This window comes from Aulonocara stuartgranti (genome assembly GCF_965226115.1).
Source record: "Aulonocara stuartgranti genome assembly, chromosome: 18".
NCBI classification, from domain to species: Eukaryota; Metazoa; Chordata; class Actinopteri; order Cichliformes; family Cichlidae; genus Aulonocara; species Aulonocara stuartgranti.
In genome coordinates, this window is record NC_138954.1 from 18,774,283 (window position 1) to 18,799,452 (window position 25,170).

Here is a 25,170-nt window from a genome sequence, read left to right on the forward strand (position 1 = left end):
GGGGCTACAATGGTTGTAGTGTACATTAAATATGAATAACTTTACATAACGGCATATTACGTCACACTTGTTTTTGTTGCTCAACAAACTTATGTAAAGTAAAAATGAATAAAGTAAATAAAGCAAAATGAATGCTGATGCAATACTGTTCGCATAAAAGTAAATACTGCACAGAGAAGGCGCTGCCTTGGTGGAGGTTTGGGACCTTCAAAATAAAGTTCTGATTCAGATTTCAATAAACTTTTAACTCATCAAGTATCTCAATGAAAAACACACAGTCTAAGTCTAAAACAAAAAAAATAAATTGCTTGTAGTTTGTTTTTGTGCTCCCCTCTCTGTATCCACTACTTTTTCAAATTTCTGTTTGCCGAGAGATGAGAAGAAGGGGATTGATTAGGGGGGAGAAAAAGCATATTTGGTCAGACATAAAATCAAATCTAGAAGATGAGTCATAAAACATTTATATTTTCTGAAATTTTTGCAAATCTGAGTTCTGCTTTATGGTTCTTACAGTCATACAGAAAGGCTGCCTTGATTAGGAAACAATGTTCAGATCTTCTTTGAGAAGTGAAAGTGCTGCGTTCAACCTCTTCGTAAAAGTCGTACTGCGGTTATTAGCTTGACACACACTGCATGAAAACACCTGAAGACTCGCATGCGTACTTTTAAATGCAGCTGTTACTTTTCATGTAGCGCACAAGCACAAAACGACCTTACATCTGTCCTTTTGTTCCACTGTGCAGATTGTTCGACTGATTACTTACATTACAGGCTTATTAACATATAATTAGTTAAGTTTGCGTGTTTCTGTGCCCTTCGCTCACAGCCCTGATGAAAACGTCCTCGGCACCTGACAAAACTCCAGGAATCAATTATGTGACATTGCATCTTGTCAGCTACATTAATGCAATCAACCCCCATTTGGCGCTAATGACCTTCTGATAAGATACCCGATGGGACAAGCTCACACTTGAGCAGTCCTCATCAATATTTTGTGGGCTACATTCACAGCAGTGCGTAATTGATCCCCACTGCTCTTTGATCACCGCTCGCATCGGTAGTCTTTGGACTCACCTATGAGTTTCTCACAGACTCCGATTCAAAGGCAAAGTATTCGACCTTCGGATTGATCTCTAAAACAAAGAGCTCCCACTGTCTGTCTGAAGCGCTCGTATCTTTGAAATACACACAGAGAACAGAGCATACGGTATATAACAAAACTCACTCCATCCTCATTAAATTCAATCCATTTAATCCAGTTTTACCCAAGAAAGCCCTAGAAGAGTGAAGGCAACTTTAAACAGAGCCCTTTCGCAACCAACAGCAGCAACAACAAAAAATTAGTACATCCCTCCTCAGCAGACTCCCATCCTTTTATATTTTGCATGCCCGTCTTTATATTTGATGATGGACTCAATCTTCTTGGGCAAAGATGATGCCAGACTGAGGAGAAATGTTCTCCTCTTTCTCGCAGATGTTTTTCTTTTATCTGTTCTTTGCTGCGGGGGTTTTGTTGCTCTACCTTCCACTTTTAAAATAATCCAAAGATTTTCCAGTGGTTTTCATTCAGCGAGCATCCCTGCCCGTGTTTTCAGTTCTTGTCTTCTTTAAAAACTTTGTGTGTGTGTTAGGCAGCATGTTTTCATGTTTGAAAATACCTCCTTCATCAGTGTTTTGTGATCGGTAACACAGGTCACTGGTCTTTGCCGTGTCATCAGCATTAGAGCCACTAATAATGTTTTTCTTTTCTTTTTCATGATGTGTGACAAACATGAAAAACACTTCACTCTTGACGAGAGGACAGCTTCACGCGACGTCCTTCTTCTTGTCTTGTTGTCACAGAAACCTGTCTCAATGCAAACTTGCATAAACTGCAAAATTATGCATTTTGCCCAAATCCTTTTGGCAATCCGGCTCCTCCCATACCTCAGCAGAAACAAGGGAGAGCAAAAATGTCCACAAAGGTTGATATGACACACTGCAACACAGTTTGAAGGTCACTTCCCAACAGGGTGCATTCATTCTACACTCCTACAATTTGTCCACATCTACTCAATCATCCAGAAAAGGCTAACAGAACTCCTTCACCTTTAGTCTAGAAGGAGTGGAAATGTTATTTAGGCAAGATCACTGTCTGAGTTTCTAATATTAGATAGGAGAGAGCATCCTAGGCACAGATTTTGAGAGACTCTTGTTAGAGACTGCTGGGTCATCGTGACCTCTAAGTCCTTATAAAATGGAGGGGCCTGCTCTGAAAAGAAAAGCCTTTCACAGTCCCTCCTAACCACTGCTACAGCAATGTTTCAGCTTAAGGTCAGTCCTCTAGTTTGCTCTGCTTTGTTCAGGTGAGTCCTTACCAGGTGGCCTGAGAAAGCAGTGGCTTTCTCAGGCTTCCATAAATATGTCCATGCAGTTAGCTTTAATTGGAACTGTATAATTACTTTTGTTGCTGTAGTCACAGATGAACTGATTTTTATTGCACTAAGGTTGTATTTTGAGGTCTTTCTTTGCAAGATAGTCTATTCAATTCAATTCAATTTTATTTATACAGCACCAAATCGCAACAACAGTCGCCTCTAGGTGCTTTATATTGCAAGCAGACCCTACAATAATACGTACAGAGAAAAACCCAACAATCATATGACCCCCTATGAGCAAGCACTTTGGCGACAGTGGGAAGGAAAAACTTCCTTTTAACAGGAAGAAACCTCCAGCAGGCTCAGGGAGGGGTGGGGCCATCTGCTGTGACCGGTTGGGGTGAGAGAAGGAAGACAGGATAAAAGACAGTTTTGTGTTGTTGTTTTTTTTAGTAATGAATAAAATCAAATACTTTACATGAACCTTTTAAAATAAAACTTTTCAATTAATTAAAATTCATATCACAGGTCATACATATGAGTGAAGTACACAAAGCAATGACGGCTTTGCCTGATGTAGCAGATAACTGAAATAGTGGCGCCTTTATTAGTCGTTAATATTTCAAATTAAGTTTTTGTAAATCAGGGTTTTATCATAGTAAAAACAAACTTTATGACTTCCAGCTGAAATGTTTCTCATAAAATTAATTAATTAAATTTGGCTGAAAATGACACATTTTATATGCATCTGTAGTTCCTGAAAATTGTCAATGATGGGATGTGAGACAAGTGCTTTTGAGTGACACAAACAGATGGTAACAAAATGTATTTTGCTTACCTGTTTCAGCCTGAGCAGAGCCGCTTTCATTGTAACAATTTTTTTTATTATTATTATATCTTTATAATCAGATATTATCAGCTTTAGGATATTGATATGCAAGTCTGTGAATTGTAATATTCAGGCTGATGAAGAAAATACAGTTAGTACAGCAGACACTTCCCTTTAGAGGAAAGAAGACATGAATCTCAGTGCTAACCTAAGGTCGCTGGCACATTGAATACTTAGAGCCTTTCTAACACTGACCAGCGGGAGATACGTAATTCATTACTATTAGATCATAAGATAAACCTTGTAGTTTTCATATAAAACAGATGAAAGGCCTGTTTGGCAGCTTACTGCTGCTTTAAATTACAACTGGCTTCATTAAAAACACTTAGCTGTACATAACCTGCCCGGAACCTTAATTTATACAAGCAACTAGCTGGTGAACTTGGTTGAGTCTTTGATGGCTAAAAAGAGATATTCCCATGAACCCCAAGTTATTTATATTGCTCTGTAACTGTTGGATGCATAAATAAATGATGAGTAATGTTGTCATATCAACTTAAACAGTAATGATGTTGAGTTTCAGTCTTTGTGCTTCACCTCTATGTTCCCAAAGTGCTCAAAAAATCATCCAAGAAAAATTTTAAAACATTTGGCAAATTGTAGGTTAAACTGGATACTAAAGTGGAGTGGTGTAGGTGGTCATTACTACATTATTTCTAATTAGTAGTCATACTAAACCCATGCTTTTATTTAAACTGTTATTGTGTTGACAACTTCTGTCTACAGGTAGTCATGTACTACCAGGCTACCTAAATATTACACCTACTGGAGCTGCTTAACCATGGAAACCAATGGCATGAAGCTCCCAGCATGCAGTTTTTGTGCTGATGTTAATGCTGCTTTGCAATAATACCAATTACAGCTGATTGAGAAGTCTCTAGGATGGAAGAAATTTCACAAACGGTGGCCCTTCTATTACAGTACGACACTTGAATTCAGAAAGAGCCATTCTTTCACAGATGTTTGTAAAGGCAGGCTTCATGGCTAGATATTTGATCGTATACACCTGTGGCAAGAGGACTGAAAACACCGGAATACAAAGACTGAGATGACGTGGACCCTCCACAACAGTCCCAGTTTTCCAGTTTTTCCCAAGGGGGCTAGCCCTTTGGAAAATTAACACTGGATTAAAGGTGTGGATTTATACTTTTGCCCCTGTAGTGTATATACTGAGAACTGCCCTTGTGGTGGGACCTGTCGCAGTAATTATTACACAACAGGAAAACCATACTTGCTGCACTTTCGTTGTCTGTATCTGGGAACAGGAACTGTATGAAATATCATCTCACCCTCTGGTGTTTGTTTTTCATTCAAAGACAATGAGCTGCTGTATCGTACAGCGGAAGGGGATGTTGTCCAGCTTAACATTGACACCTTGGAGCAAAGGGTTGTCGTTCCAAACCAGCTGTTTGTGAGTACATTTTCTCCAAGAACAGTAACTTTTACTATCTGCTGCTGCTGCTGTACTGAGTGTGTTCCTGATGTGAGTGTGTCTGTATTTTTGTCTGTATCCCATCCAGGATAGATCCAGAGCTGCCAAGTACCAAGTGTCTCCAGACATGCAACATGTGCTGTTTGCCTTTGAAGTAAAACCGGTGAGAAATCTAGCTGAAATATTTTGTTTTCTCAGACTTTGTCCTTTCCTGACCGCAACTTTGTTTTCTTCCACAGAAATACCAACACTCCTATGAGGCGAAGTACATCATTTACAGTCTCGTGACACAGTAAGTACAAACTTTCTGTCCTCTTCCTCGACAAGTCTTTACTCTGACCATATGTAGCCTGGCACTGACATCAGCGCCATTTACCTGCGTACTCTAGAATCTTATGGGAATGCTTTTTAATTCACTTTAGTTTGGGGCGAAGCTTTTTGGCCTGTTTTTTAGCCTTTCATCCATCTATGTCTGCTTAGTTCCCTACTGTTCTGTATTTGTAGCGAGCCAAGCAAAGTCAGCTTGTGCTAAAAAAAGGACATGGTTGATTGATGAAACCTACAGTGAGGGAACAAGGCTGAAAAGCACACGACTTCTTTGTCTGACTGTGCATTTATATTGGCATATAACACGTGTGATGTGCATGCAGTATACAAACCAGCAAGTATGTTCTCATGATGTGTTGTCTTCACAGGGAAACGTGGCCTTTAAATCCCCCTGAGGTGCATGAAGCTTTCCTGCAGTTTGCCGGATGGGGGCCCCAAGGCCAGCAGCTGGTAAGAAGCCTGTACCCTTGGGATTACACTCCCTGAGTTCTAGCTCGCAGGTAGAGATCTGTCAGTATCAGTCTGCCCTCACAGAGGAGGCACAGCAGTGGCTTGTCACAGTGGCACAGCCAAACCTTGTGGTAATAAGGTTTATGCACTCTGTAATGACCACATTTAGATCTCTTAGGTGAACGTCCTTTGCTTTGACCTCCATCAATGTCAGCCAAGAAGATCTTTGCTTTGTGACAGCTCGCGAGCCGGTGAGAGACACAGTGGCAGATGGCATCTTGGTGGCACAACCCTTGGCTTGGGCAGTATGAGGTTGCTGGGAGAGGAGCAGTAGACACACAGCAATGATGTGTGTGCATGTGCCTGTTTTCATTTTAGACCACAGCATGGTGAGGATATGTTGGCTTTCTGGCACATCTTCAAATGTTTGAGGGTGTAGGACTGGAGATAAGCCTCAAGGTTACGGCAATGAGCAAAGGGTTGCATTGCACAAAGGTCAGCAGGCACGTGTTTCCACACGTGTTGGTCTGTGATGTCAGCCACGTTTGGGGGCAGCTCATGTACAAGGATCCCGTTGCTTGGAGACAGTCTGTATGATTATGGAAACAAATTCTTAATCTTCAATTTAGTCTCACTATTTGGAATTTCCATTCAGTTTACTGACAGAAAATTGCTTTTTTCTTTTTTCCTTTTTTTTTTTTTTACAAAAGAAAAACATGTTTTGCTGCTTTTACCTTTTAAAACATGAAGAGTACAGAAATAGTTCCATGATGATGTTCAAACAGAAGTCCTTGGATTCAGCATAGTTAAAAGATGTGTCTCTCCATACACAAAGGGATTTAAAATGAGCTCTACTGAGAAAAAAAAAAGGTATCTGGATTAGTTCCAGCTATTGTGAATCACTAAAACTATTTTTTCAATGAAACACTCAAATATTAAAATAGTTGTCTGTTTTTAATGGACTTCAGTAGAGGTCAAATACTGTTGGTCAATCTGTAACTTTTTTTATAATGAAAACTCTGAGCTGTGACTCAGATCTTAGAAGCAAGAGATTTGTTTAGCTGTTCTATAATTTTTTATGGAAAATCAGCTATTTTAGGAAACCATATCTAACATACACCATACTGCCAAAAGTCTAGCTGCACGCTCACATGAACTTGAGTGTCGTCCCATTCTTAATCCATAGGGTTTAATATGATGTCGGTCCACCCTTTGCAGCTATAACGGCTTCACCGCTTCTGGGAAAGCTTTCCACAAGGTTTAGAGGTGTTTATGGGAATTTTTGACCATTCTTCCAGAAACACAGCAATGAGGTAAGACGCTGATGTTGGAAAAGAAGGCCTGACTTGCAGTTTCTGCTCTAATTCATCTCAAAGATGTTCTGTCAGGTTGAGGTTAGGACTCTGTGCAGGCCAGTCAAGTTCTTCTACATCCATGTCTTTAATGACCTTGCATTGTACACTGGTGTGCAGCCATGTTGGAACAGGAAGGGGCCATCCCCAAACTGTTCCCACAAAACTGGGAGCATACAATTGTCCAAAATGTCTTGGTATACTGAAGCATTAAGAGTTCTTGTCACTGGGACTCACCGAGCTCCATAGCTTTATAAATGCTTGTAGAAGCAGTCTACAAGCAACAGTTCAAATTCATTCCATCCATTTGAAGTGGAAGTGTTTGGAACATCTGGTTTCAAAGATTTCAACGGGTGAGTGAATACTTTTGGCAATATAATGTACATTTACAGTCCTCTAATTCCCCAAAAGGATTTTACATATGTGTATGTATGTATGTAAATATATTTGGTTTGATCTCGTGACCATACAAAATGCACTGAACACACTGTCATATAGACTTGTTTACAACATGTAGAGTCTCCAAAAATAGAATCCATACTTTTGTGCATCATTTTTCTCCAGTGACTTGAAGCACTGCAGGAATAATGCACTTGACATGCGCAATTTTCTGTGACACAGCTGCACTCATCACTTGGAGTTTGTCTTTTTTCAGAAAGCCATCACTGAGGGGGGCATGGTTATCCAGTTTCTTTATGGTTGATGACTGTTGGTTATCATGTTTCAAGGATCCTAGTAGATTCTTAGTGATCTGCCATCCAGGAATGGCAGCAGTAAGCGACTTTATAAAGTTTATAAAGGATCACAAAACACTAAAAAAAAACCTGGTTCTCGATCGTTAGTGGCACAGTTTCCTCATTAACTTGTGTATCTTTTTATTCTTGGTAATGATTATGCTTACCTGCAACTGCCTATTGTCATTATATATCCTGAAAGAAAAACGTGGAACGTCGCTGAATCTGTCGTGCAATTTACCTGCTTAGCTGAAGCTCATTATGGCTTATTCCTTACTGAGCTTTTCTATTGTTTAAAAACTATTAAAAACAAGTTAGCAAGCAACAGTGCTGCGCTGGGCGACATGTTGTTTTGTCAACACTTGTTTGAGAGACTTCTTAAACAGCTCTGTGCTCTCACAGCTCTTCATTTAGCCTTTTTATGTTATACAAAACTGTATATTTAGATTGTGTTGACACAATCTTGGTTTTGTTGTATGAAAAATGCTAGCCCGTCTTTTACTGAGCTTAAAAGTTTCATCGATCCAGCACCTGATGGTGTTTTGTTTCATTCTCTCACTTACTCCATTTTTCCCTTGTTGACTTTAAATTATTTTTCTGTTTAGATTGTGTTCCTTAAACGAGTTACGGCCCCACGTTTCATCGGCTTTTACTTCAAAGCTTTTCCTTTGTGCTGTAATTGCTCTTATCGTATCATTTGCTTAAATTACAGATACATGGCTGTGAGAAAATATTAACATTTCAAGTGTGTGATGAGAGTTTGCCTTTTGCCGAGGGAAGAAAGCAGGTGAATTTGCATATGGTAATAATGTATCTGATTGTTCCTCTCGCATAGCTGTTACTGTAGCTCTGCGTTTGATTTAATGAACTACCAAGGTTGTGCAGGAAAGGAAAAAAAAATGAGATGAGCTCTCGTCTTTTGTCTCTCTGTGACCCGGAGATGTGTTTTCTTTTTTTTTCCCATAACAGTTTGTGAATATAATGATTTCCCATTAAGTTTATCAGAAGTGGAGCAATTTATCATCAAGTGTTTCATCAGCACAGAAAAATGTGCCGTGTGTGTTTGTGCCTGTGCCTGCATGCAGCCGAGCATCAGATGTACAGTGAGAGGAGCCAGGAGATGAATCCTGTGACGTTCCCCTCATTAAACCACAAGCAATTACTCCACCATGACGGTGCAATCAGTGAGGCTGGGTCAATGCGCGCACACACACACACACACACACACACTCATACACACACATAGAGCGGGAAAAGAGATTGTATTGACACAAATAAGACGATGGATTTAAGGGAAAATGACCAGTGGAAGTTTTATTTGACAAAATTAGACGTCTCGCAACTTCTCGCTCACCAGCACACATCCCAGCATGCAACTGCAACAGCACAAATGAGCAACCATGCTGCTCGCCCTGCTCAGGTAGCTTTGATGTTGCTGCTTTCATCTCTGCCCTTTTGAAATGGCTATCTTTTGGCTTTTTGCACTTTCACTCTTTTCTCTCATCTAATTCCCTTGAACATTAAAAATCACCAAGCAAGTGAGTGTGAATCCAGATATGGATGCCCTACAATTGTAGCTCTGAGAGTCCATTCAGTATTATTTATGACTGTATCAGTTTTGTTCTAAAAGTAAATCTCAACCCTGAAATTTAATGCATGTCTTTTAATCATTTGGTTGGCTGAGGGTTTTTTATTTTATTTTATGTAACTCTTTGAATCCTGTCCCACGGCTGCTTTGTAACACTCGCCAACTGCCAGCTTCCCTCCTTTTTACACTGCCCTGCATTGATCTGTTTTCCTCAGATGTTAATCCCACAATATAAAACTTTGATTTGCTCAATAGCATCCAAAGATCAGAGCTAAAAGGACTTCTGTCTTTCTGTTTTCCTCCATCTTATGAGTGATGTGAGGCTTAAATTTCACTGAAGAGGGTACAGCTGACAGGCTAGTCACACCATCACGACCTGAACTATAGACATCAGACAGTCTTGCGTTCATCTGCTTCATACTGGCACCTGTTGAAGCGGTGAAATCACAGTTTATAGACAGAGGTTTTTAAGTGTCCCACGCTCATCTGACAGCGATGCGTCTAAATTCCTTCAGGCGATGCCTCTGTGGGTGCCAGAGGCTTAAATCAGCAGTATAACCAGCAATTTAGCTCAATCCCGGCCGACCCCCTGCAGACAGCGCGGAGTTCTCAATGAGCAAGGCGGGAGGCGGGGGAGTCATCAGCTGGCATCTACATATGTTTTTAGCAATGTATGTGTGCCTGCAGGGCCAAAGCCGATTCCAGCGCCTTGATTAGCAACAGAAATGGTTTCATGCTGAGCTGAAGAGGAACCCAGTGTGAACTATAATGAGGGAGATTTCTTTTAACACTCGTGCATTAAGCAGGTGTTGACTGAGAGTGTATCAGCTTGGATTAAGATAATGTTGTGTTGTTATTACAAAAAAAAAAAACCTCTTACATTTTTGGCTTAAAGATTTCTTTTTTTTTTTAATGCAAAAGTACAAGAAATATTAATGATGATGGCTACTCTTTCACCTTTTTTTGTCCAGGTCTTCATATTCGAAAACAACATCTACTACAGAACGACTGTAGAGAGTCGAGCGATCCGCCTGGTGTCCACTGGCAAAGAAGGAGTTGTCTTCAATGGCCTCACTGACTGGCTGTATGAGGGTAAGATGACTTAAAAAAAAAAAAGGTCGTACCAAAATACAACAACACTTGAAATAATATTGAGTCCTTTATGTTGCAAATGCTGGAATTTTCTTCAGAGTTCAGATCAAAGACGGATTTCTTTCATCTTTAACGAGTGGTTGAAGTTGAACTCAATTATGGATTCTGAGAATGAATTGCAAGGGCTCAGTGCACATCTCATTTCGAAACCAGGCCAGCTAATATGTTATTATAAAGTCTCTGCTTTTCAGGAAGGTTTTCTACAACATTTCAGATGCTGGGTATGGGGATTTTGTCCCAGTGAGCCACAGGGGCTTTAGTGAGGTTGGACTGTGATGTTGACTGCATTTGAATTGATTTTAACAGCCCAGTGTTGTTGCATGGGGTTTAGGTGAGGAATCTGTAGAGGTCTGTCCAGCTTTTTCTCTTTCTCACATTGAGGATTTGTTGCGCCAAGAGCATAGACTGAATAGAAAAGATGGACATAGTCACTGTAATGCCGTCCCCTGATTTCTGGATTATTTTTAAAATGTCTGAGAAATTCTGTCTTCAGTGCGATTTGGATTTTTAAAAATCAGACATGGACATATTCTGTTGATAGGGTAGCATAAGGACAGTTTTAACTAATGCAAGTGTTGCCCAGTTAGCTTGTTCAGCAAGGTCCATTAGAGACATAAAATGTGGTCACCCGCTAGCAAATAAGCCTAAAACAAAACCTACTTACTAGAAAAATCATCCGGCTCTGTGTCTGAAAAGAGCCGAATGGTGAACAGAACAAAATACCACCTAGCTGTCACTCACAGTGGCCAAACATGTAATATTACACATGTTTAAGAAAATTAATCACCCTCTGTAAAATTGTCTTGACACGTAAGCACAGCCCATGATTCAATAGCTTGAAGAAAGAGCTTTAGCCCCAATATGTTTCTGTAAATTTATCATTTTCTTGCAATGTTGTGCAATATTAGGTTGTTTCAGTTCGCTGAGGTTTGCTGGTATTAGTTTATGCACAGCTCTCTTACAGCCCTGCCACAGCATTTCAATCAGGCTGAGGTCTCGACTTTGATTCGGCCATTGCAGCACCTTGGGTTTTTTTTCTTAATCAGCCCTTTTGTTGCAGATTTACTGCTCGTGCTTGTTGTGTTGCATGACCAAATTCTGGCCAAGCTTCAGCTGTTCAGATTTGACAACATTTTGCTATACAGAGAGGCTTGTGGTCAACTCAGTGACTGCAAGATGCCCTGTGGCTGCAATTGACAGTTAGTATGAGGTGTTTGTGCTGATATGCTGTGTTTGGTTTTTGCAGTACACGGTGCTGTGCATTATGGCCAGACATCTGCACTTTGGTCTCATCTGTCAAAAGGACATTGTTCCAGAAATCTGGGGGTTTTGCTCAGATGCACTTTTGCAAACCTAAGCTGGTCTGCCATGTTCTTTTTAAAGAGAAGAGGCTTTGACCTTTCCGAAGATAACCATTCGATCTTTATCTATTTGTACTGTCAGAAACTTTAACTTTTAACATGCTAGCTGAGGCCCTTAGAATCTGAGATTTAGCTCTTGGTTTTTTGCAGTTTCTCTGAGCTTGGTATAGCGTGACTTTGGGGTGAATTTGCTGAAAATTCCACTGCTGGGAAGATTGTGGCATTGTGTTGAGAGTTGCTGCTGATCATTTAATCAATTTCATTTGATTAGCAGCATCTAGCTGCTACTTACCCTCATATTTCCCATAGAGGTAGTATGGATGTACTTAATTCAAGTAGCTATAGAGACCATTTAACAGCCTTTAAACATGTTCATTTTTGCTTTAAAGATTGTCATGTTAATAGTCTGCACCCTACTGTACTACTGTAGGGTATGCATGTCTACTACTGTACTAGTAGTACAGTAGTACTACTAGTACTTTCTTCCTGTTGGGAGTTTTTCTGTCACCACTGTCACCAAAGTACTTGCTCAAGTCAATCGTATGATTGTCGGTGTTTCCTCCATTTCTTTGTATTATTGCAGGGTCTTTATTTTACAATATAAAGCACATTGAAGCAACTGTTGTTGTGATTTGGTGCTGTATAAATAAAATTGAAGTGAACTGAATTGTAGCATCTAGATTTCCTCTTAAATCTTCTTTAGTTGTTTTTTGGACTGTTGGATACAGTAGAAATAAGCCATAAATACTTCCACCTCCAGTGTTATCACGTTGAAGTCATAATAACAACATGTGCATTTACTTCCAGTTGTGTTTCTATCCAGCCGGTGAAGGCAAGTTTATTATTCACTTGTTTTTGGGTTTTTTTCTTTACTGAAACCCAAATATCTTTCTTTTTAGCATCTATGTGCTCTGTTGGGTTCACCAGCTAATTCAGTTGCCAGCTGTGTCTTCTGTTTGATGCTACAGGTAGTGTTGCCCACGGAAGATTTATAGAGCTTTTTTCGCTCCCAACAGCTGCTTGCCACATCTGGGTATGCACTCATTATGTTCACCAGGTAGTCACTAACTTCATCTACCTGCTGTTTGTTGCTGGGTGTTAGTTTGTGAGGTTGTTTTGTGTATTTTCCCAGCCTGCCGCCTGAACAACACAAGAATGAAAGTAAACTTTAGGTCAGCGGCTTCAAGAAACTTTTTAATATGTACTGCATTTCGACGGCTACACTTGAAAACCATTTTAATCCAGTCTTTTGACACCTGCCTCTCCCTACGGCGTGTTGTGTATTTGTGTGCGTGATTCCATTTGAAAGCACGCAGCTGGCTACATCTCAGCGCACCTCCTCCTTTAGTCTTCGCATAGCTTGCGTTTGCGTTCTGGCAATTTTAATTAATTCATGTTTGCAGCGCTGCAATCTCACTCAGCAGATGTTCAAAAGCCAACATATTTGCGATTTAATATGAGACATTTCCCGATTACAGCATATGTGGGACAGACATTGTAATTACATACCTCTTGATTACGGTTTTGTTTACAGATGCATTGTCATGTTTGAGAATAATCTTTTGAAGTTTGAAGGTAATTTTATTTAGACTTCTGCATTGTTATTTCTATTAATTGTGGATTTATTGCGGGGGAGGAGGGGCCGGGATAATAATGCAGGGCAAATATAATTACAAAATGCCAATTATTACGAGAGAAATTCTGTTACAGTGCATGAACTGCTTCAGGGTCGGCTCTAATCGGTTTTTCATTAATGGGATTATTTCTTTGTTGGAGACACAGAAGATGACATGAAAGAAGTAATCCATTACCAGAGCCGAAGCAAGATTTGCATGCTGTGTTTTCCTGCTGTGTTGTAAGGATTTATCTGCGGATAACACACTGTCTCACAAAAACAGAGACGATGCAGCTTATGTATATTTCCCACGCATTTCTTGGAGTGTTCACAGTGCACACTGTGCTCTTCAGGTCAGAAGGATTTGGCAGAAGTTGTATGAATGTGGTTCAAGGTGAGGTTGCCTCATTTCTGGAAGGCTGTACATTCAACTTTAAAATGTTTTTACTGTTTTTTCATTGAATTTACTTATAAGGGCTCAAGGAAATGCTACTCATTTTAAACATCTATTAAGGTGTTTAACTGTATATACATTTTAAATCTCACAGTACTGTGCAAAAGTCTTGAGCCTTCCCTCATTTCTTTATATTTTACTTCCAAGGAGTCAGACTTTTTTGTCATTTATTTAAAAAAAAAAATGGTTTTGAGGGACAAATCTCCAGCTTTTCTCATTTTCATAGTTGCATCTATGAAAATGCCAAAGATAACACAGTTTGACAGCCATAAAGTAGTATTTTTTCCCACCAGCAAGGTGATTCCCAAAGAGCTGTTAGCTGGAAACTTGGGATATCTCAGCATGGTGTGCAACATGTCCTTAAAAAGTGCAGGAACAAAAAAGGAGTATATAAAAAAAAACCCTATAAAACAGATGATCAGTAAAATCAGAAGCCTCATCGGGTCTCAGCGGAAAGACGGCTGTCACGAAGGGGGGATAACATGGAGAAAAGGCTGAGGTATATCAAATCACACAAGAACTGGACAAAATCAATAGCAACAGGTCTTATGGAGCCATTCATGCAAATTTTACATTTTTAGTTCAAATCATGAGGAGAGATTCCCAACAGTTAGTGTCTACAGCCAGCAGACACTCACTGCTGTGGATCTTGTCAAAACTGATTACATGGTAAATGATGGACACAGAAAAATGCCATCAAATTATAGATTCACCAACATAATCTGGGAGGCATGTCAATAGCAACAGCTTAATTTTCCAGCATGACAATGACCCTAAACACACGGCCAGAGCAGTAAAAATATTCCCAGTTCTTTGATTGCATTAAAAAAAAAGCAAAAACAAACACATTTGAACACTATCAGTAATGGATTGGCCTCCTCATGGCCTGGATCTCAACATTATTGAAACAATGTTAATCCCAAAGGGGAATTGTATTGTCATAGCAGCGTGTATACAGTAGACGACAAAGCAGTCATATAAAATTAAGTGTTGAACGAGAGATATAAATGGACAAATATAGAGAGTTTAGGCTGTGCGAAAGAATAATGGTGATCACGCCAAAATGCAAAGAAATGAGGGGCTGTGCATCACGCTGAAGAAAACATGCAATTTCTATGTACGAACTATCATATCAAGTGGAATATTTAATGATTCACATTTTTGCTAAAGCATCACAATTCTCTTTTGATTTTCAGACGTAGTTTTGTGGGCTTAAACAGTTCTCAGACAGGAATAATTATGTGTGGGCCTTTGATGCTGATCAATAGTGGTAGGAATAATTCCACACTTGTCATAAGAGAGCATCAACCAACACGAGCTCTACCTTTGATCAGGAGATTAAAGATAGTGAAGTCATGAGATGCTGGAAAGACTTTCACAATGAATTGTCGAGCTGCAGGTTTGGGGAGGTGGAATAGATGAGCTCTCGTATGAGTACAGCGCGTGGGTTTGTCTTTTCTCATGTCATTAACGTCTGCAGATCTGTGGAATTTGGTCGAAAATGTGGCGTCTCTTTTGTGACTGGAGGGTTGGCCAGCCGCAACCGAAAGAGAGGGAAACATCAGCTGCACAGTCAACCTCTCCACTGATTTCTCACAGAGAATATGTGAGAAATGGATAACTATCCCATCTTTATGTGGAAACAAATTATAGCATCTATGCAGAGCTTCATAACAGAGGTCTTTTTAGTGCTTTGGCCTTCATAAAACAATAGATTCATTGAATTGTGCTTTTTTAGAGTCTCTGCTGGTTTTATTCGGGCGCTGACCTCGAAAAATCAAGCTGCACTGCAACAAATTACCCTCTGCCATAGAGTGAAAATTCAATCAAATTCTGTGTGAATGGCTTCCTTTGCCAGCTGTGACAGCAAAAAAACAAGATTGGCTAGTTGGAAAACAAAATCAAAATGTCCTCATCAAGGCTGGACTGATCAGTCTGTGTTGGAACATGCTTTTCACAGAGTTCTTCTGCCCCCTGCTGGGTTAAATGCCACCCACAGGCAAAAGAAAACTCTTGGACTGAAATACAAGCAGAGCGAGTATGGAGCCCTTTTCTAATAATCATGTTTTTCTTGTTAAGAAAAGATGTTCACCCCACTGCCCGAATAATTGGGTATATTAACCAGTTTCAAGGAGAATACGCCAGTAATAGACTGAACTACAGTATTTTGCCACGTTTAGAAATGTATATTAATAATATGTTGTTGATTTGTTTTACAGAGGAGATCCTGCAGACCCACATAGCTCACTGGTGGTCTCCAGATGGACTGCGTTTGGCCTACATGACCATCAATGACACGCTGGTGCCAAAAATGGAAGTGCCGTTTTTTACTGGAGCGCCATATCCCGCGAGTCTTGACTATCATTACCCAAAGGCAAGTCCCGACCAGCAAATCTTACAGCTTAACGAATTCATAGTTTTTACAATGAAAATGCAGGTCTATTCAGACTCATTTCTCTCTGCTCATCAGTGATCTGTCCAAAAGATTAATAAACTATGGGCAAAATATTTTGGTCCTTTGAGAAGGAGTCAATGGTTCAAGCCTGTGTCCATGACAGATTTAGAGGAAGAAGTTAATTACGATGCTTAATATGCAGTTCAGGGAGAACATTCATGTAATGTTTCATTTAAGCCCCGTTATCCAAAAAGAGCTTGTGATTAAAATGAGCCGTTGTTTTAAAGAAACTGATAATAAACTGTGTGACCTAAACGTGCTGAAACAAGACTGAAAGGCACAAACCGAGACTATTCAGTGTGCAAATAAGAAGCCTGTGACTAACAAGCTTGTCGCATCAGAATTATGAGAGATGTCAGTGAACTTCCCTCAAGAGGACAAAAAGATCAGTTATTGAAGCTTCTGACCTTCGGTATCTAATTTCCTTGCAGGCTGGAGAAGAAAACCCTGTAGTGCACCTGTCAGTGGTGAGCCTCCACGGTCCTCTGCACACGGTAGCGATGAAGAAACCTGATGACCCCCGGATAGGGTGAGTGACTGAATCTGAAGGTGCCTCGCTGTGTATAAAGTAACAAGCACCGAGATATATTTTCGTAAAGGAGACAGTGCTGCTTGTCAGAGGTGTCATGTGTTCTCACCTTCTGCTTTTCCAGGAGGGAATATTACATCACCATGGTGAAATGGGCAACCAACACCAAACTGGCTGTCAACTGGCTGAACAGAGCCCAGAACAACTCCATCTTGACACTATGTGAGGCGACCACTGGAGTCTGCATTAAGGTGAAACAAAGTGTGAAATTAGCTGCCACCCTTTCCCCGTTGTGTTAAAGTATTCCACTTGTGACATTCAGTGTTTTCCTGGGAGAAGACTGGAAATAACCCTGGCTTACATGTTTTTCATGTCGATAAACACAAACACTGTAGTTTATTTTGAATCAAACATCAAACTGCTGCTGCAGATACTCATTAGAGAAAAATAGGTCCTGACAAGGGCACCATTAGTCCTACAAGAGTAAGGTTGCTATGTATAACACATTGTCCAGCTGTTTTTTAACAAGCATTCATCGTGGTGAATATCTTTCACTGTAGCGTGAGACAAGGAGCTTGTGTTCTTGTGAAACAGTCGCTTATTTAAATCCCCATAAAAGTCTTTTTTTTCACTTTACACAATAAGCAATATAGAAAGCAGGCATGTGAAACATTTCATATGGTGGGCTTCATACAACCCATTTTAATCTTGAGTGAAAATCCCCTCTTTGTCAGTCTGAAGACGTTTAACTGTACATTTAATACCATATGTCTCAGTTTTTTTACAGAAAATTACAGAAAAAGTTCATTGATAGTAATTCACATTATTTCCCATACTGAAAAAAGGACGTTTTCTGTTATTGCTTATCTAATTACTTTGATGTAGCTTGAATGCCAATGGTGGCAGTCTTCAGTAAGAAAATATTGTGAGAATACTATTTAAAGTCCAAAAAACATTATCCAGACGCTTCCACCTGGCTAGACTGTAGTCTTGGTCCCTGGGCCTTATGTCTGATACACCTGATGTAGACTGATAGTTATAGAGTGATCTTCAGAAACACTGTGGATGGAGACAACAGTTTCCAGCATTTGGCTGATATTTATGCAAAGATGCTGGTTTCTTTAAGTCGTGTATCACTGTTTTAATTATTCCTGTCCAATCTATTACATAAAACTGAAAGAGAAGCTTCTTCTAGACTCCAGCTGATGTGCACAAACCATAACTTTCATATCACGCATCACAAAGTCACATTGTTCTTGCTTTAGCTCATCAGTTTAAATCCCAGCTGTGATCTGTCAGGTGTTTTGTTTTGTTTTTTTTGGCCACACTTGCATGTATGAGATTGGTATTGAGAGTCTTGTCTGGCACTGTCATATATACTATAGTTATATATAGCCAACAGCATCAAGTAGAGAGAGACTGGGTTTGTTTGTCTAATTTTTTGGCAAGAATATACAGTGACGTGAAATAGAGATTGTTCACAAGGCTGCACAGTCTTCTGAAAGCTTTCTTTTACACAAATTAAGTACACCCTTATTGCTTCCTTAGGAATTAAGATGGAAACGAGCAGCCAAGTGCCACCGCTCAAATACAGATGATAAATTGATCATCAGCTCCTCTATAAAAGCAGAGGTTTTGGCAGTTTGCTGGTCTGAAGCGTTCAGTTGTGTATTAACAGAGTGCCAAGGAGGACCAACATCAGCAGTGATTTTAGAGAAGTAATTCTTGTTGCTCATCAATCTGGGAAGAGCTATGAGACAATTTGCAAACCATTGTTTGTCCATCATTCTAGAGTAGGAAAGATTATACACAAATGGAAAACATTCAAGATAGTCACCAGTCTTCTCTAGTGAGGATGTCCCTGCAAATGCATCCCAAGGTCACAGAGAAATGTCAAAAAAATCCAAGAGCTATGTTAAATGTTAAATTTCAAAATGATACAATTAGAAAAAGATGAACAAGTATAGCTTTTCTGCAAGGTTGCCAGAAGAAAATCTCTTCTCTCTAAAAAGAATACGGCTGCACAGCTAGGCTTGCAAAGTTGTATCTTAACAAACTACAAAACCTCTGGGATAATGTCCTCCGCACAGTCAAGACCAAAGTGGCCATAATGTTTGACGAAAACCAAACACGACATATCGGCACAAAGAAAGCTTTCACAGGACTGTGCAATCCTGTGAAAGCTTTCTTTTTTACATAACTGTAAATGTAAAACCTTTTGAGATGTATCTTTTCATTTCCCTCCTATTTGCTGAATTAAGCTTTCAGCTCAGATCCTTTTATCTTTTCAGAAACATGAGGATGAGAGTGAGAGTTGGTTGCACCGACAGGTATGTGATGAAAGACGGAGAAGTCTAGTTGGCTAAAAAACAGACTCTTTTTTTATCCCGTGTGTGCATGAACACGTAAACAGACAAAGATATAAAAAGCCCTGCAGGCACGTTTTTGTAACTTCTCTCCTCTCTTCAGAACGAGCCGCCGCTCTTTTCCAAAGATGGATACAAGTTCTTCTTCACCAGGGCGATCCCTCAGGGTGGCAGAGGAAAGTTTTTCCACATCTCCATGTCCACATCTCTGGTACGTAATGTTAAACCTTTGCTTGTAATATTTTTCCTTCGTCCTGTTGCGTGAGTGTCTAATTTGTGTTACTTCCCTTTAGCCCAACACTAGCACAGACATACTTCAGTCCCTAACTTCTGGAGACTGGGATGTGACCAGGATCTTGGCCTACAATCATGAAAGAAACCTCATGTAAGACCTTAAGATGCTTTCACATTTTTAAATGCAGTCCTGGCTCTCTTGTTATCTGACAGCAGTGTTCGGATGATTCACAGTTACTTCCTGAGCACGGAGGATGACCCCAAACGGCGGCACTTGTACAGGTAGCGCTTTAGTTAAAGTCATCTTGGTGATTTTTTTTAAGTGCTGCTTCAAGTGTACATTATTTACTCTGTGCCATCCTGCAGTGCTGACACAATCGCTCCATTCAACCGCTGTTGCTTGTCCTGTGAGTTCAAGTGCGGCTATATGGATGTTTCATTCAGCCACGACATGCAGTACTTCTTGCTCAACTGTAAAGGTGAGCGTCCTTTACCTTGAATCACTTGAGAAATCTTGGACTGAAAGGTTTTACATAACAACACTCCTGACAGCAAAGGCCTCCTGGGAGACTCAGAGAGCGTGTTCAGTAGAAAGTGTAATTGAATTAGTGCTCCATGTCAGGTAGAGAGCTTATATCGAACTGGATGTTAGCAGATAACCTCAAACCACTGCAGGATCCTCCTGATTAGCAGTAAGAATAAACAGCTCGTCTGACTGCCTGCAAACAGTCACGTGAGTACTAACAGAGGCTGTGTGACTTTTGGCGTTTGTAGCATTTATTATGCGAAGAAAGCTCAATGATTAGCTGTTGTTTAGTAGTAGAAGTCTCTTGTGTTCCTTAGAGACACTCCGGCAGAAAAATACAATGACATTTTTTGGCTTCAACACTGGACAACATCATCAAGGTTTCTATGGAAGCTGATTTGTTTAAGGAGATCACATCGGAGAGGAAAAGTGCCAGTGGCTTTCTTCATTAATTGGATCTTTGGAGAATAGCTCCATCGTGAAATAATAAGATACTTCCTCATGGGACAGAGGTAGATTATTAACTGCAGAGCTGGCTGAGAGTGCTGTTTTAAGATTATTCTGCTACAGAGGGTTGGGTTTCAGTGGCTTTATTATTGCCTTCCTGGAGGCATTTCAGCCTTTTATCAGCATCTTGTTATGTGATATTTTATCATGCTTATCCAATAACTTCTATTATTACATTTCCGTTAGCTGATCATTTTTCCCTGCATTGTTCTTTGTAGGACCAGATATACCGAGTGTGGCTGTCTATAGAACTGAGGACAAAGAGAGTAAGTGTACGCCTGCATCGTCTACAACACGTCTACAAATATGTTTAATGATAAATACATTTGGACTTGAGAATTTGTTTTTTCTCTTGAACTGCAGAGGTGTTTGACGTGGAGACAAATAAAAGACTAAACAACACACACAACAACATGCAGATGCCCAGAGTGGAGTACAAAACCATTGACATAGAAGGCTACAGTAAGTGTGCCTCTGTGTAACCCAACGTGCACCTAATTATTGTTTTCTAAAGTCACTAAAGATGTATGATGTACAATTATTCACCCCTCGAGAAAGAGTAGTTCAAAGAAGTGATGATGAGTGGTTTTAAAGTCTTGACCACAACTGTACACTGTAATTTGATAAGAAATAGGAAGGTCTGTGTTATAAGATTCCCATTGATCCTGTCTTTTCTGTTCTAGCTCTGACGATGCAGATTCTGAAGCCAGCTGGATTTGTAGAAACTGCTACCTATCCATTACTGCTGCTAGTGTGAGTATAAATATTATGTGTGGTCAGGATGGTTAGAAAAAGAGAAAATACCCAGTGAGTAGCAGTTCACTGGATCAAAATGCCTTGTTGACATCAGATGTCAGGAAACTAGGTCTCGATTTCTGCTGTGACAGAAATCGAGACCAACCCAGTACTAGTACCTAATGAAGTGTCTGGTGAGCATAAGTTCTGCAGTTAAAACTGACTTTACTTAATGTTCAAAGGAGAACTTTAGTGCATCATTTTAGTACTGCACCTTTAGTACTGTATTAAACCCCAAAACATTGGATCCTAGGCCGGCCATGCACGTCATTGTTTTTTTTTACGAGGCCAGTATTCATTTAAATTCTGCCCAAACGATCCCATTTCCCTAGTTTGGAAGTGATTCTTCAGGCTTCAGTCTAGCCGTAAGCATTTAAATCAGACTCTGGGAACAACATGAATGAACAAAACACTGATAACTATTTCAAATGCCTGACTTGTTATAGGATAATAAATAACTTTTCTACATGAGCTAGGTCATTTTTTTTCACCTCAGCTCAAAAGTTTCTTTGCACTACTATTCCACCATTTTTCAGCCTTCATGTCAGTAACAAGACGTTTTGGATATATTAAAAGTGTCCCCGACTTTGCAAGGTGTTCTTTTGTGTGTGTGTGTGTGTGTGTGTGTGTGTGTGTGTGTGTGTGTGTTTGCATTTCGAGCTGATAAATATTTACCTTTTCAAACTCTTGCCATCAGTTTTTAACAGGAGTCTTTATTCCTTAAAGGTACAGTACATCATTTTAAAAGGAATATTTAACTCATAACTATGCAATGATTAGTGTGTAAGAAGCAAGAAAACTAAGCTTAGCAGTACATTAAAATACATAGCAGTGGGTTTGTGGACGTCACCATGTTGCCCGTCATCTTGAATCCAGTGGACATCCAGTTGACAGGATGGACATATACGTTCCGTCTAATCGCATTTTATGTATGCTGCTAAAGACTAGCCTCATATGTAGTACACTTTATAAGTGACATTTAATTTAAAGATTAGAAATTAGTTCCTTACTGTAACTAACTATGTATAACTATGTATTAATTGCTTTACCTGTATATTTTCATCATCTCTCTCTCATGTCTGACAATTACAGCTTACAACAGCCGAGCAATAACAGCAGCTGCTTATAAGCTAACATTACACCAGCTAATGTTTGACTCAACTGTCCTAAAAACTTTCTCTGTGATAACCAGTTTGATTAAATTCTCAAATCATATGAGCGTTTCATTTTTTAAGTGTCTCGGTCCAACAATGTTAGATAACCTTCAAAGAAAATTTCACTAACACTGGCTAACAGCAGCAAAAACAGCAGCACTTACTAAGAAAAATTAAGGATATCCTCAACAACTCACCTCAGTATCAACAGAAGTTGCAGTGGACTTACAGCCTACACTCACTACAAATGAACAGCAGCCATTGTTGTTTGTCCTACTCTGGCCATGCTAGCTAGCTAGGATTATATGCACTTGAATTGGGAGAGGTACAATAACAGAATACAGTTGACTGCAATCTACTGACATTTAATGGTGAAGAGAAGCAGCTGGAGTGGGAAACAGTTTACCTAAGGCTGAAATAATCCCTATTGATTTTCTATCACTAAATCAAATGTTATTGCTCCAGAATAAAATAATGTGAATGTTGTGCGCTATATTCCACATGTCTAAAAACTGCAATATTTAAATATTTGTGGTCATATTTAAGGGGTTATGGTGTTGTATTGGACTTGTTAAATTCAACAGTGTCCCTTTTATTCTCTTTCGAAGTGTTTTGTAAAAGATCTGATTATTCAAAGTTCCCTTTTCGGAATTAATTTTCTCATTTTTGTGCCAACCAATAATAATACTACTACTACACCAGGCTCTGAGATATTAGTTGAACTTATTGTTTTCCATCACGCTGTGTGCTTCTCTCACAGGGATGGGACCCCCGGCGGGCAGATGGTGACGGAGCAGTTCCAGGTGGACTGGGCCACCGTCCTGGTCAGCAGCTTCAGCACAATTGTTGTCCGCTTTGACGGCCACGGCAGCGGATTTCAGGGCACCAACCTCCTCCACAAGGTCCGCAGGAAACTGGGGAAACTGGAGGAGAGGGACCAGCTGGAGGCACTCAGGTCAGACTCAGAAAAATGAGCAAAAAACTATTTGGTCATTTGGCTTTTGTCACTTTCATTATTGTTGGGGGGGGTTTGTTGTTTTTTTCATTTTCAGGCTGATATCCGAACAGTCTTACATCGATAAGAATCGAATGGGAGTTTATGGAAAGGTAAGAAGACATAACAGTCAGATGCACTGTTAAACCTTTACTCACCTCTGTGCCTTTATAAAAATACAGCCCGCCATGAAATTATTTTCACATACTGTATCTGTGTCTCCCTCTTCTCCAGGCCTATGGTGGTTATTTAGCAACTTTGCTTTTGAGCTCAGAAGAATTTACCCAACTTAAATGTGGAACAGCAGTTTCCCCCATCACAGATTTCGAGCTTTATGGTAAAACTTTACAGTAAATCTTCTGCTAAGTGAGTCTTAGATCTAAAAGGTACCCAATCTTTCTAACCCTGGTTTTCTTTATTGCAAAATGCAGCATCTGCATTTTCGGAGCGATACCTCGGCGCCAAGACAGACTCCCGAGTTTACACAGTAAAGTATCCACCCTTTTTTCTCCTCTGCTTCAGAATGCTTAGCTCAGACAATGAGTTGGGGGGTCTTTATAAAAGAACGTGTCAATGACATGGTGGATTTCCTTCTGTCTCTTTCCTCCAGATGGCAAATTTAGCACACAGAGCGGGTCAGCTGCTGGAGAAACAGTACTTAATAATTCACCCGACTGCTGATGGTAGGACCCAGTGCTTTCTTTTTTCTAAATACCACAGTAAATATGTGCGTGCTCAGAGTCTAACTGCAATATCATCTTCGCCACCACAGAAAAAGTTCACTTCCAGCACACAGCCAAATTCATCAACCATTTAATCAGTGAAAAGGCCAATTACACTCTGCAGGTGAGCCACGGTGTCTGAAATCACTGGTGTGAATAAAAGTGTGTGTGTGTGTGTGTGTGTGTGTGTGTGTGTGTGTGTGTGTGTGTGTGTGTGTGTGTGTGTAAATGGCCTGATGTTGTGTGAAGAATGCTCTCAAAATCTCTTGAGAGAAGTAACTAAGAGTTATTTTCATTTCAGATTAATTTGTGTATTATTCTTTCTAATTTTTCCCATTTTAGCTTGACAAATAACTTTTTCTTAGTTTTGCAGATTGAAGAACTGTTCAGTTATTTACATGCAGTTTATGTTTATGCACAGTGTCCCAGTGCACAGTCGGATATTGCTGTTTTGCTGTTTTTTCCCCACAATATCATAATTAGTGTTGTTGTTGTTGTTGCCTGTATACATGCCAGAAAGGCTTTTTAATAAATACAGTGTATAAGGATAAAATAAATAATAAAATCCTCCTGTAATTTTTAGTAATAGCTTCTTGACAAGCCACTGTTTCACTGAGACCATTTCTGGATGAGACTTTGGAGAACAGATACAACAGTAGATGGATCAGCTGAAGGGTCAGATGTGTCGCTCAGGTCCTATGCCAGGTCTTTGCTGGATTTTTTTCCCATGTATTTTTTAGAACATGACTTTCAGATACTGTTTGTCTGCTGTAGACCTCTTTTTTTGTTTGTTTTTTTAAAGCCTACCACGTCTTCTTTTGTCCTCCACTTCACACAGCACTCAACACTAAGATATGCCAAGTATTTATCTAACAGCTCTGCCAGTCAAACTGTGTTGTCTTTGATATTTTTCATAGATTGTAATAAAGAAATGCAAACAATTATGGAATTTTGCGACAGGCTGCTATTAACAAAGTGCATAAAGATACCTTTTTATTCTTTGTTAGGCTGTTAACTTTCTGTAAACACGGGTTCATCCCTTGAGTTCGGTGTCTTTTTTATGCTTGAATGATTCATGGTTCAGTGTTAAGTGACTTATCAAACTAAACAACATTACTCTGAAAATGATCAGGTACAAAGACTGCATTGAAAATGATTGAAATGTCCAAGAAAAACT

The 25,170-nt window shown here is 39.7% G+C and overlaps 1 protein-coding gene across 6 annotated transcripts in view; it reads left to right on the top strand.

Annotated features, from left to right (window-relative positions):
• The window catches only part of LOC309694127 (A-type potassium channel modulatory protein DPP6-like), a 99,960-nt gene that overhangs the window by 73,336 nt on the left and 1,454 nt on the right, over positions 1-25,170 (top strand). For all 6 annotated transcript variants that reach the window (XM_082513925.1, XM_082513926.1, XM_082513921.1 and 3 more), the window contains 22 exons: positions 4,563-4,657; positions 4,767-4,841; positions 4,918-4,970; positions 5,374-5,455; positions 10,101-10,221; positions 15,931-16,085; positions 16,598-16,695; positions 16,820-16,946; positions 18,987-19,025; positions 19,165-19,272; positions 19,355-19,446; positions 19,530-19,577; positions 19,662-19,774; positions 20,547-20,594; positions 20,692-20,790; positions 21,012-21,081; positions 23,038-23,232; positions 23,330-23,384; positions 23,506-23,608; positions 23,703-23,758; positions 23,882-23,954; positions 24,044-24,117. In XM_082513925.1, coding sequence (XP_082370051.1) covers positions 4,563-4,657; positions 4,767-4,841; positions 4,918-4,970; positions 5,374-5,455; positions 10,101-10,221; positions 15,931-16,085; positions 16,598-16,695; positions 16,820-16,946; positions 18,987-19,025; positions 19,165-19,272; positions 19,355-19,446; positions 19,530-19,577; positions 19,662-19,774; positions 20,547-20,594; positions 20,692-20,790; positions 21,012-21,081; positions 23,038-23,232; positions 23,330-23,384; positions 23,506-23,608; positions 23,703-23,758; positions 23,882-23,954; positions 24,044-24,117 — 1,979 coding nt within the window. The remainder of the gene's footprint in view (positions 1-4,562; positions 4,658-4,766; positions 4,842-4,917; positions 4,971-5,373; positions 5,456-10,100; positions 10,222-15,930; positions 16,086-16,597; positions 16,696-16,819; positions 16,947-18,986; positions 19,026-19,164; positions 19,273-19,354; positions 19,447-19,529; positions 19,578-19,661; positions 19,775-20,546; positions 20,595-20,691; positions 20,791-21,011; positions 21,082-23,037; positions 23,233-23,329; positions 23,385-23,505; positions 23,609-23,702; positions 23,759-23,881; positions 23,955-24,043; positions 24,118-25,170) is intronic.